The sequence below is a fragment of the Pholis gunnellus genome (genome assembly GCF_910591455.1).
Source record: "Pholis gunnellus genome assembly, chromosome: 19".
NCBI lineage: Eukaryota > Metazoa > Chordata > Actinopteri > Perciformes > Pholidae > Pholis > Pholis gunnellus.
This window is the reverse complement of record NC_136546.1, coordinates 12,228,463-12,242,197: the sequence shown is the minus strand read 5'-3', so window position 1 is coordinate 12,242,197 and position 13,735 is coordinate 12,228,463. Positions and strand designations below refer to the sequence as shown.

At 43.1% G+C, this 13,735-nt stretch overlaps 1 protein-coding gene across 1 annotated transcript in view; it reads right to left on the bottom strand.

Moving 5' to 3' along the window:
* syne1a (spectrin repeat containing, nuclear envelope 1a) overlaps positions 1–10,226 on the bottom strand; it is a gene marked incomplete at its 5' end in the record, with an annotated part of 110,052 nt that extends 99,826 nt beyond the window's left edge. Inside the window, 4 exons of the mRNA XM_079180047.1 lie at positions 1,037–1,120; positions 1,793–1,888; positions 7,718–7,779; positions 10,082–10,226. Coding sequence (XP_079036173.1) covers positions 1,037–1,120; positions 1,793–1,888; positions 7,718–7,779; positions 10,082–10,226 — 387 coding nt within the window. The remainder of the gene's footprint in view (positions 1–1,036; positions 1,121–1,792; positions 1,889–7,717; positions 7,780–10,081) is intronic.
* Between the last annotated feature and the right edge of the window lie 3,509 nt (positions 10,227–13,735).

Sequence of the window (13,735 nt, the reverse complement as noted above, 5' to 3'; positions counted from 1 at the left end):
AATGTCACATTGGGCTATAGGAAACATTTCAATATTTTCCTTCATTATGAGGTTTAATAAATCAACAGATTTATTGATAATACAAATAATTCAGACCTTGTGGACATTATCGCTATGGGTTTGAAACTCCCAGTTAAATAGATATATTACAGGGTTTCAACGGTTTACAAATATGATTAAATGGTTAAACATCATAATGCCACTGCACACTTTCATATTAGGAACATGCATCAAAGCAATTAGGCCTCTAAAGCAAAATGTTAATACGGTCTAGACATGCATCAGATTTACACACAGAGCATATTTACATTTAATTTTCTACACACACAGATTTACGCAGTCACACACACAGAGACAGCAGAGTGCCCACTGACGTCTCATCTCCAGACTGCAGATTACTGGTGTAGGATTTATGGTTTTAACCCTGTCACACTTGAGGAAGACAAATCAATGTCCCTGCAGACACCAGCTCATACTTATGGCTTTATTTATGTATATCCAAGAACGAGCTGGGTGAAGCTTCGAGAATGTTTAACTAATCTCACGGAGGGGCAGTTGATGCAGTTAGACGATTACATCCAAAGTATTTTTGGATGTAATTGTGTCAATGGAGCTGGGAAAAGGAAAGAAAACTGGAGAGTAGTAATATCACGAAGTGGTGTGGTGTGACCAGCAAATATGGTGGATCAGCTTAAGTAAAGGTCATGGTCCAATCACTACATATTTATAGACTTTTTGATCCTTTATACAAATTCAATAAAGACAAAAAATAGCAAAAATGCCTCAAAACCTGTCTGAATATCAGATTTTCTTTCTCATTTATTTACTCAACTAAATATTTGCAGGGATGTGAAAACGGAGCCTACTGGTGTCAGATAAATCAGCGATGTGAAAGGTGGAGAGAGTAAGAGGCAGAGACGAAGGGGAAACAGGTCACACAAGGTCAGGATTTAATGTTTGCAGCCACAGGGCAGCAGCTGAGCAGGGAGAGCAGCAGGAGGGATAAAACAAAGAAGAGAAGGCCCTGAACTCTTACCTTCCTACCCTCAAGGAAGTTTAGAGCCGTGCCGATGTTGGCGACCCAGTGGATCCTCTTTAGCTTTCTGCCTGGCTCACATGGCTGGAAGGGAAAAGAACAATGGAGATGAAAAGAAAGAAATAGAGAAACAGAGAGGGAGAAGATTAAAGATAGTGTGGATAAAAGAAAACAGTACAGTTGAAAAGAAGATATGTTATATTGCACATGTATGGGAATTATAGTAGGACACAGACACTATTTGATTTTCTCCTTTAATCTTTTTACCTGTATTTGTGTTGGCTGACAAAGTGAGAAAAACATAGAGGTCCTATCAGAGCCGTGTTTGACTATAAACAGCCGGATCAATAGGACATAGACAGCTAAGACCTCAGGCAACATGGGCCAAGGTAAATCCTCAAACTGTGTGTCTGTGTGAATGTCTTTGTCTGTGTTGTGAACTATGATCTGTCCTTGTTAATCTGGGCTTTTCCATTCAATTCAAACATCCTAATAAAAGCCAATCAATACGCATTTCCATGCAATTGTGGCTCAGTTCCCATGCATTGCAATAGGTCTGTAGCTCTTTTGAGATTTGCAGCAGCAGCACCACTGTCTGATATTGTATGAAAAAAAATGTAATCTCTCTGTTATTTGACCAGTCTGTTCCTTGTTATATCTGATCCAGGTAACATTTAATCCAGAGAGATTAAAAGATATGAAGCGTTTTAATTCTGTAGCCAAATCACTCGCTGTAGAAATGACCGTGAAACTCACCAGTTTTTGTCCAGAGAGGACTTCCAGCAAGGCCAACAGCATCACGCCATCCTTGATGTCCTCAAACAGGTCTGTCACCACCAGCGGTGGGACACGCTGCATGAGTAAACAAGCACACCCATGAGACTATTTTGTAAAAACATTTTTGACTTTTCAAACAGCATGTTAAAACAAGCCCACATAGAAATGATGTAGTGCCTCGGGGGCAGGAAAAGGTTTTCTAGGAACAGTTTTATGGTGTGCAAGAGACATTTCCAAATAGGTGCATGGGCATAATTAGTGATATAAAGTCACTGTTTACAAAAATGTTGCATGCCATAAACTCATACAAAGGATTCTCAGTTTTCCTGGAATGCTAAACCTTGGGGTTTAAGTCTTAATAGCTCTTGCAATGTTCATGAAACTACGAGGCAGGAGGTGTTTTTCTCTCGACATTATCCTACTCTAAGTAGCACGGCGCAAACATAAACCAAAATACAATAAATACTGTAGGACGTTAATTTCAACTTGTGAAACTTAGATAAAGGAAATCCTCGTAAAAAATGTACTTCAAGCCCCAAATATTACTGACAGCTAGAGTCAGCCATAAGCAGAGGCTCAGCAGGCTCTGAATGGGGTCTTCAAATCCTAAAATATGCTGATGATTTCAAACGGTATCCTTCTCATTGACTTCTTCCCTGACCTGACACAGACTTCTAGACTCGGGGGAAATCCACATATCTCTGTTTCTTGCCAGCGCCACATCAAGGATTTCTCTTAAAGCACAGTCACATGCTGGGGCTGAGGAGAGGTTTAGAGGGGGGGGGGGGGGGGGGGGGGGGGCGTTCATACGAGCGAGCCATTCACAGGGAGATTAGCGGCAAAGGGAGTGAAGGAGAAAGAGAGAAACGGCGTAAGCAGAGATGTATGTGTCTGTGTAGCACTCGCACGTGGAGTGTGTGTGTGTGTGTGTGTGTGTGTGGCGAAATATAGAGAGATATACAACCCCCAACATCGCGGATTCACGAGAGGGTATAATTGAGTAGAAAGAGCGGGAGCGAGAAAAATGATAGACGGCAAAGAGAGACGCTCACGTCTTTCAAAATTAATTAGCAACTGCAGCAGCTCTTCTTGCTAATTCCTCTTCTAATGTCATTTCATGGCTTTGGATATTAGAATATTCAGACAGCACTTGAGCCCCTATCATAAAGTGACTGAAGAAATACTTACAAAGACCCCTTCAAAGGGATCGTTCATACCATGAGCTAATTGAAGTTAAATTTACCTATTTGTTCATAATAATCCCAAAGCTAATGAGGAAATTTCTGACTAATTACAAAATGAGAAAGTAATATCCATTTCCTCTGCTCGGCCACATGAGCTAAAAAAAATGAATCAAGGTCTTAATGAGCTAATTACATACGAGTGTCTGGGCCATAATTGATTGTGAGAAGAGGAGTTTCGGGATGTGAGTCTGTCTGTGTTCTCATGTTATTCCCCTGGTACACTTGACTCAGTGGATTCCAAAAGATCAACAGCATGAAAGACAGAGGGAGGGGCCGAAACGAGGAGAAGACTGAAAGGTTTCATTTTGAATTGCAATACATCCACTTTGAAAGAATAATTGACACCAGACGCTTATTGTTCAAGTCATTTGAAGGTATAGTTATTTACAAGTTTCTGTAAGGGTTTAACTTATTTTATTTGTAAGTAAATAGCCACAATTTAAATTACTTTAACTTTTAAAATCCCAGTAAGTTGGTTATACTTTGGCAAAAATCCTGCATCAACTCATGGCACAGGATGAATGTATCTTTTAAATACTTTTGGCTGTTAACGAGAAAGTCTTCCCATAGAAATGGCTTCAAACAAACCATCTGTCTGCAATGATCAATAAAATAAACTGTATGGAGAAATTTAAATTGAGATGTTTATTATTTTATGGTTGAGAACAAAACAAGTCTACAGTCATGCTCGGGGCTCTGCGAGGCTGCACTAGGCACAGCAGTGTTTCAAGCTAATTGCTAACGTTAGTGAGCTAACGTGCTCATTATGACATTGCTAACACTATATTTAGCAGGTACATGTTTTATTCAGCGCCTTAGTTCAGTGTGTGAGCATGCTAACAGGTGCTAATTAGCACTTAACACAAAGCACAGCTGAGGCTGATGGTTATGTCACTACTTGCAGGTATTTAGTCTTAAACCAAAAGCTTGGACAAATTGAAAATTTGCCGAAAGATGAAAAGCCAGAGAATCACCGACGTTTTTACAATTCATCGCGATGTGAACATGAATGTGTGTATTTCATTTCTCATAACCACCAATGTCAACCTCATGGTGAAACTAGGAGAGAAGTCAGGGGGTCTTTAAAGTCATGAGGATTCATCATCTGGGAACATGAATGTCTGTACTGTGGTTGGAAATGTAAAAATTCTGAAAGACATCCTTGCAGCTAAGTTGGCTGAGGCACATACTATACATCATGGTGTGCTGGGTTTGAATTTAGTGTGCATGGAGTATGTCATCCACTCAATCCCCTTCTTGCCCCACTAAAGAAAGGGGGGAGGGGAAGTAAACATCGAAAGAGGAGCGGGGAGCTTCACTTTAGTGCTGCTGTAATCTCTAAGAACACTTGGTCCACTGATTACTGTACTAAAACTCTTTGCCTGGAAAATGCCTGAGTGACGATGAGACCTCAGCCGCTCACCACTGGTCACTTGGTAATTAAGCTTTAACCTTCTCAGAAAGGATTTGTCAAAATGGAAACTTGGGGCCCACTCACTGAATTCTCCCCCCTTTTCACTCCACTGCAGAGCAGGGTGCAACTTTAAAGCCTGATGCTTACATGAGAACCAGAAGTCAAGCAATATCCTCCAATACACTATAAATGTAATCACAGAGTCTTCACAACATCACTCTCTATTTAAATGAAATAAACTACAAACCTGCTGCTCTCTTATAGTTTATACCTTTGGTCTATAACTGGTGACTTAATCTGTTGAACTCTTCCCGGGTAATGAGAGTCATTAATCTTCTGTATAAATTACCAGCACAAATGCGTCTTCTCATAGAAACTCTTTGTCGGAGCTCATAAGACTTCTTTTGTTGTACCTGTGGAGTGAAATAAGTAAGGGGGAGGGGAGTGATAGTGAGAGGAAGCCCTCACGCTACGTCTCAACTCACCTAACGATTAATCACATACCTTTAGGCGCTGAATTAAAGACCTGTGATAACTGAAGTGGCCTAATCATCTGCATAGCCACGGGCATGATCTATCCTTCTGAGAGCAAAGCTAAACCAAGCGTCTTCCCTCTCTCCGTCCTCCTGACTGTCTCTCTTACACATTTCTGTCTTTTTAAACGGGTCTTTGTAGAGTATTTACACATGTGACACAAGCCCATAATGTGCAGATGTTTTTTCTAATAGTTTACAGAATGACATTTTAAAGAAATGCACCTCTTTATTACAGCAGATCCTCAGCACCCGCTGGAATGACTTTTACCCCCCCTACTCATCACGAAGCTCTCCGAACATTTACCGAGCTGCCATGACGACGAAGACATTTTTTTAAGACAAATATAAGCCAATCAGTGTCACTATGGCAACGTCAGGCACCAGGTGAAAGGGTAAGCAGTTGGTCGAGGAGGAGGAGAGCAAGTAATTTGATCAACAAATCTCTCCCGATGGACAGGTGTGATATAGTATCACTCATCTATTGATTTGTTCAATTAATTAAAGTGAATTTAAATGGAATTCAAATTGCATTTCCTGGATCTTTGTCAAACCAGTTTATGTGCGATTATGTGCAAAGAATTGAGCTTTAATTTCAGGACCGATGGTCAACGAGGCACTTCATTATTGCACTTTAAGTTAATGGTTCTACGATATTCAGAGCATTCGTGTAAATCAAAGCAGTATTTGCTATGTAAATATACAGTGGAGCAATGTCTGCCTGAGCAGAGAATGGAGTCGCTCTCCCTCTGTGTGTTGTAATCCGAGTTTCTCTTTGCTTTGTTGACATAGCCGAGCCAGCCGCACGTGGCTTTTAGTGCATGATAGTGCATGTGAGCGTGCCCCACTGGCTTCCTCGTTGCCATCGCTCTGCACTGCACTTAAACAGCGGTTATAGCTCATAACACCAACGGAGAACCAATGGAGTCAACGCAGATACGAAGCGCCCACCCTCCGGTTCCACCTCAGGTAAACACTTTTAGCTCTTTTAGCATTGTTTGTATTGTTAGCGCTGTTAGCTGCGACCCGGCGGCTCAGCCGTCGCCAATAGACATGCTCTCAATTTCTAATTTAGCTCCTTTAACTTAAGTTAAACGAACAGTTAGAGATTCAGTTAGTGTTTTCCTTTCTTGCTGAGAGTTAGATGAAAAGATGGATGCCACTCTCAGGTCTGCATGGTAAATATGAAGCTGGAACAAGCCGATGGTTAGCTTACCTTAGCATAAACACTGGAAACAGTGGACTACTCCTTGGCTTGGAGCAGCTCTCAAGGCAAACAAAGGAGACTCCAGCCAATAAATAGTTTGGCTCTAAAGCTCCCGTAGAACTGCAAATTGTCATTTTTGTATTAATTATTAAGATGTAATGTGTTAATTAAGCATTAAACGCCTTTCCTGCTTATTTTCAGTCTTTATGCTAAAATGCTGGATCCATCAACATGTTTACCATGCAGATGTGAGAGTGGTAATAATCTTCTCACTTAACTCTCAGCAAGATAGCAACTAATTGCATTTTGCAAAATGTTGAACCTTTACTTTACACTATTTAATCCAGACGTTTTGGGGATCCCTCTAATCCTCATCATCTTTCCCTAATCATTTAAACCACAACATTTTCAGTGACCACGAAATAGCAAAAGGACTGCGGCTCTGTTGCATCAAGAATGACTTAATAAATAAACGATGTGCTTACCCTAAATGTTATTAAAAATTCAAGGCATTTAAGTATTGGGCTGTTTGTAATTTTCAGCTGGCACAGTCCTGAGACATGATATTTAATATTACGTCAAGGTTTATTCCCTCCTGAGTGGTTTTCAAATGAATTTTCTGCTCCACGTCACCGTGGTGCAAGGCCTCCACAGCTGTCGTAATCAAATAGGAAACCTTGAAAGCAGCGTTGCGGATTGAAATAACGCTTAATTGCGTTGCACTGTGCCATATTTGCCTTGTCCACCCTGTTCCTGACACACTATTCAAACAGTGATGGGTTAAATTGTGGAGCCTAATGCTGTATAATATCAAAATTACACGCATACGATGGCCCCTCAGCATGCAGCTGCATCAATTGTAATTGTATAAGTGACAGATATACTGGTGTCCAAGCTCATTGAGGAAGCAAATGAAAGGCAGTCTTTAACTAAAAACTCTAATCCTGAACAATCTAAATTGGCCCGTATTGAGATAGAGGGCTTACAGGTTACTAAGACTTAAATTATTGACAGTAGCTTGCAGGGAAAATAGATATACAGTGTATTAAATGCTGCTATGTGAAAGTGATAATTAGAGTGAGAGTAAATCCTTGCTACAAGCTATGTGAGATTGGAGGAATAAGAAGGAATATGAAAGGCATGCAAGTAAGAATGAGTGTGTGTGTGTGTGTGTGTGTGTGTGTGTGTGTGTGTGTGTGTGTGTGTGTGTGTGTGTGTGTGTGTGTGTGTGTGTGTGTGTGTGTGTGTGTGTGTGTGTGTGTGTGTGTGTGTGTGTGTGTGTGTGTGTGTGGTCTTAGCTGGTCCCATGACCAACCCCACAGTTTTGGAAATGGAGCAAATGTCACAGAGTGGATGGAGTAAAGAAAATGAAAGTGATTGGAAGTGGAAAAGCAAAGAGACGGATACGTTTTCAATCCACACACCTTTTTCACAAGCACCAGTGTTTGTGAAAAAGGGACACACAATGCTGGCAGCAGCAGTGGGAATCAAACCAGACTCTCTTACCTTTGCCAAGTGGGAATTGATCCATTTCGTGAATGTCCTTTTCTGCACGGCCTCCTGCTCATCTGTAAATCAGAGCCCAGAGCGTCACTATCAGTCACATGCAAAATTAAACAAAGAGCGGATTAAAGCACAATCTTCTCATTGTCTATTGTTTTTGAGAGTTGATTGGGTTTTTTGCAGAGAACTCTAATTAACTTCTGTACTTTTACTGTCTGTCTCATGTGTCTGAACGCAGTCGCACCACATCATACCTTAAAACTGATAAGTAAGAAAAGAGCATTTGACATTTAAAGATGACATTTTCACTAGCTGGACTCCTCTTAGTGTGGACAGACATCTCCTGCTCTCAAAAATGCCCTTTAGATGATAGAAGGGCAGAGGTTCTTCCTATGCAATGACGTATCTCTGCCGTGATCTATAAGAGGGTGTTATTCATTTCTGAACACAGTTCAAGCATGCAATCTGTTGCTACAATACTCACACACACACACATAAAGCCAGTCTTACTCCAAATGTACTGATTTACCTATATATAAAAGGCAGGGCATTGTGGGGACTACAGTGATAAAGGAACAATCAATAGCGTAGATGTCTGCTGACGATGTCCCCTAAAAAGCCACTTTACTTAAATGACAACAAGACATAAATCAGGTCTTATCTTTCTCACATGTGCACAAGCAAAAATACAGTGCAGATACAAACTCACACGCACAGGCAAACATAGTACAGAGGGAGTTTTGAGGATTGCGTACGTATGTTCTGCAGGTATTACTGCTGTAATCTTTCCTTCCCCGATTCCCTTTTGACATCGAAATTAATTGCTGCTTGGAGCCCATGAAATAACAAGTGGGACTGCTGCGACGGTTACATCTGTAAATCGACAAATTCATGTGCAGCTCTCACACGAATCCCATTATAATGTACACAAAGCAGTTGTATAGTTTGCCTCTTAAGGATCCAATCATGTAGTGACTGAAAGATGTGACAATGTTTTTTTTCCCGTCCCGTCTGCGCCACAGAGCAATATCCTCCAGATAAGCATGTTATCAGTGAGTGTGACACACTGCTTTCCTCTACCTTAATGAAAGATGCTGACGGTTTGATGACACTCAAGTTGGTTAGTGTGTCACTAGGTACTGTGGGCAGATGTGGACAGTAAAGGGTCTGTGTGCATCACAGAGGGGGGGGGGGGGGGGGAGACAAGAGAGTTGTTCATACATAATGCAGATACATTCACACAAAGTCATACGTGTCAGTGAGCAGGTCCTCGTTCTATAAATGAATCTTCTGATTGGGTCCAGGAGTAATCAAATATTGATGGGCGGTAATATTGGATGAGAATAAGAAAGATTTAGCCCCCTCATCCTGGAGCAGGAGCATGTGTGACGGAGAACATGTCTGCACGAGTGCGGTGCCAGCCTCTCAGTCTCAGGGACGGGGTGACTTTGAACTGTGCACGCACACAATCACACTTCAACACACACACACACATACACACACAGTCACATTCTTTCAATATCACAAAGGGAAACCGCCGTCCCCAGCAACCAAGCCTCGCAGCAGCGTTTTAACACACTTGAATACCTTCTCGGCTAGTGTTGGTCCGTACCATCATTAGTCTCTTCCGCAGCCCCGGAGTTCCCACTTTGACCCCCCACAGTGAAGATGACTGTAATGAAATATCATTAAAATCTAGTTTGTTGTCTCAGAGGCTGTGTCTACAGACACATTAAAGCAGCCATCCTGACTCAGTCTCTCTGTTGTATTTTCCAAAAGGAGAGAACATTATGGTGAAGTCTCCCTGCAAGCCAATCTAATCTATCAGACAGTGAGACAGAATGCTGAATGCATGGTGTCCAAATACAGATGAGCAGACAGGCGGACCACAACAGGGTCGAACAGAGAGATAAGAAATCAAACATTGTGACAGTCTGCCCGCTGTGCTGTGACACACGCAGTGAGCTGGTACTTGTCTGCCGGGTCTGCTTGCTTCACCTGCTGCAGGCTCCGAGCTCAGCAACCTCTGCGCGCACACACACACACACACACACATACACACACACACTCTGCCAACGTGGAAACGCCCCCTTCTAATATCTGCCCATTTCACTCAACACACCACGTCTACAGCCCCCCCAAAAATGTCCCCTGCAGGGAACATTTAGTAAGGAAACTACACCGCAAAATGCTCACACTCGCATAGGCACATCCATACTGCAGTGCCATGCCAAATCACACACACACACACACAGACACAGCATACCATTTAAAATATACACACACACACTATGTACTTGCCTTCGTTTTCTCACACTCTGCATCAAAGTAGGGGACACACATTCATGCACACTCCGTCCCACTTACCGCGGAGGTAGTGGAAGAACCCCGTCACCAGGTTGAGGGATGTGTTCTTTTTCGGGGAGCCTTCGCCCCCGACTCTGCCTGCCATCCTGTACCCCAGACTACACCTTGATTCCTGCCTGTGGTCATGAGGATGTTGAGAGGACATTCACGGCAACCTCCGGGAGAGGCTATACTTGCCCTTGCTCCTGCCCTTGCTGCCTCTCTCTCTCTCCCCCCCCCTTTTTTTTGGGGAGGCGTCTTTAAAGGGCTCCCTGGAGCACTGGACCTCCCGAGATGACAGCGGCGGAACTGTTGCTCTGAGGCAAAGCCAGGAAGAAGGTTTCCACCCTCCTGGTCTCCTTTCGGCTCGCTGTCCTCTGTCCTGTCCTGCGGTAGCGGGCTGCCGACTCAGTCAGACTCAGTGTTTTTCCTGCCTGTTAAGCAGCTTGGGAGTGTAATGTGAGTGTACGCGTGAGACTGTTTGTGTGTGTGTGTGTGTGTGTGTGTGTGTATGTGTGTGAGTGAGAGCAGTGCAGTGTCGGCTTGCCTCCGCATCAATCTTTCTTGCTTAGTCTCTCTCTCTCTCTCTCTCTCTCTCTCTCTCTCTCTCTCTCTCTCTCTCTCTCTCTCTCTCTCTCTCTCTCTCTCTCTCTCTCTCTCTCTCTCTCTCTCTCTCTCTCTCTCTCTCTCTCCCTCTAAATTTCTCACTGTAGGCTGCGGGAACAATCCACTTCCCTCCACTGGCCAGCCAATCAGAGTGCGTGGGAATGAGTGACGTCACGGCAGCACCGTACTGATGTGGAGAGGGAGAACTGACTGGTGAGGAGGGTGGTGGGTGGGTTGAAGGGGATCATTTAACAGGTTAGGAGTGAAGGAAGTGCGAGCTCTGCTCTGACAGCATCACACACAAATGTTCCAACACAATATCGGGACAGACATGCAGGAATTCCCCATGTGTTACTGGCACTCTAAGACCCCTCCTCTCTCCCTCTCTCTCTCTCTCTCTCTCTCTCTCTCTCATCCACTCAGATACCATGCAGTGTTTGAGGCTTGCAGCTCTCTACTCTTTAGCGCCTGCAGGAGCAGACTATCGCCGGCAGTCGTCCTGTCTGATCCGCTACTGTACCATCTTCAAACGGGATCTGCTTTCATCTGAGCCAAAGTCACATACAGTAGATCTGTTTGTTTTCTGCCAGGGAGGGAGTACTGTACTGAACAGAATACAACAGAGGTGAATAAAATACATTAGGATAAGTTTGTATGACAGACAGAAGGTAGTATACACAGTATACTCAGCAAGATCAGGGATTTTAAGTGTCTATAGACACTATGGGCAAGTCCAGAGCAAAAGAAACAATATTAAAAGTGTTTTGACCTTTTATTCGCTCTGAATGTGTGATCTGTATTGCAGCGAAAAACATACACTGCAGACAATGGTAGTATTGTTCACCCAACTACTCTAAATTTAGTATCTAAAGAGACACTCTACAACCGCGAGTTACTAGAGCTGTTACTAGGAACTGATCAGGCCAAAATTCCCCAAACCCTCCCCTGCTGCAGTAAAGTTATAGCAGAAAATACTAGTGTTGCAGTACGTTGACCTCTTCTGCTTTTAACTGTCAGATTTGTACCTCCGTTTCTGTCTCTCACACTCTCTTTCTATCTCTCTGTCTATTTTCCTCAAATTGTGTCCCTTATATTCTCCAACACACACACACACACACACACACACACACACACACACACACACACACACACACACACACACACACACACGCTCTGGCAGTGTTAAAAACGCTCTTCTTTGAAACCATATTCAGAGAGTTTTCAAGAAAGCAATTTTCAGGCAGAGAAGCCTGGTGGGTCTTATATCAGCCTTAAAGATGAAAGGACCATTCATCATTTGTGTGATTTTCCCTTTTGTTCTTTGGGTTCCCCCCATAAGGGATTTTAATTATGAAAGCCATCAATAACCAATGGCAGCTGTCATCTGCTATCTGCCTGCTGATAATCACACTGCTGACACTCCTCCCTATAACAGCCCTGAAACTGGCCGTCATCGCGCCATCACGAGCCTCTTCCACAGACCCGTCTTTGAAAGGATTGTCCGTTTTAAATATCTGTATGGTGATATTACTCTGTGTGTGTGTGTGCCTGAGCGTTTGTATGTGTGTACAGGTATTATAGATAGACTGAGAGCAAGAGTTCAAAGAAATATTCATGCAGTCCCGTTTTTCGTATTTACATATACATAGCCTGTATTTGCGCACTCGAGACGATAAAAACTGAATTTTTATGCCAGTGGAAAGCAGAATCCGTCCAATGGGACATTTACATTACACACACTCACAATCCCTACTCAATAATATTACTGCAGCCCACACTATATCAATGAAGTAAATAATGGAACAGACTATATCGACCGACGATCCCTTGCGAAATTTGTTTCAATTTATACCAGTCTCCATGTTTAAGGTGGTTTTGTGTCTGATAAATCATTCCTGGAGAGCTACACTTCAATTCAGTGAGAAGGAACTATCCAAGGTGCTGAACCCGTCAACGAGAATCCTTTCAGCCTGACAATGAATTTGGTTTCAAACTGTAAATTTAAATGGAAGTAACGGAAAATGAAGATCAATTATAAACATGCTGGGACTCTCTGGGACAAATAGCCTAATAAAAAGCACAACATTTCTATTTTTGTCGGGTATGTTTGAGAGATTTTTTCCAGTGAGCTAAACTGTTTAGAAAAACAACCGCGGGACAAAATCAAGACAAGATGGTGAGGATCCATGGGACTTATTAGGTCTCACCATGGGAGGGGTAAGAAATGCAGGGCGGGCAGGTGCATTCTCACTCACACACACACACACACACAATACAATAAGCTGAATGGAAGCAGAAACATTTTCTCTTCGACTGTGTGTTCAGGAATAAACCAACAGACTCCTTTAGGCTGCAGACCTCAGGAGTGTTCCAAGAGAGAAAGGGGGGGGGGGGGGGGGTTTGTTGGAGGGTTAAAACAGACTGAACCTCAGCTGGTCTTGATCCCTAATGGCGCCCCTGGCAGCCATACAACACACCAGATCCCTCTCTGAGGTTGTCGAGGTTGGACGTGGGTCAGCGCCCAACGCTCACACAGGTATGTCTGCAGGGTGTGGGGGTTCCCGAGGAGAGGAGGAACCGCTTCTTTTCGGCTGTTAAAAAGGAAAAACAAACGGCCTACTGGAGGGTGGACTAACGCAGTTTCTGCTCACATCGTAATCTATTCACCCCGAGGATATTTGGGTTTTCTCTCTGAGCAGCCAAGACTTCTTGTTTAGCCTCGTGAGTGTACAGAGACACAGCGCCACCTGGTGGATAAGTATCTGAGTATGTAAAGTTCTCTTTGTAAGTGTCTGGTCTGAAGTGCAGTACAAAGAGAAGAGCAGACAACACAGGAGGAACGAAGAAACTCGGCATAAACGCAGCCTCCTCGGTGACCCCGCTCTGCATTTGAGCATCTCTGATCTCTCTTAATCTATCAACGACTAACGAAGCAGCCGTGATTATGGTCTGGCAGAAATGGACTGTAATGTACAAGGTTACACATTCTGCTGTCAAGTATTAATTTAGTAATGCGTTAATTCAATTATATTATCTTAATGTTATTCAAGCTGGTGGACATTTCAATTC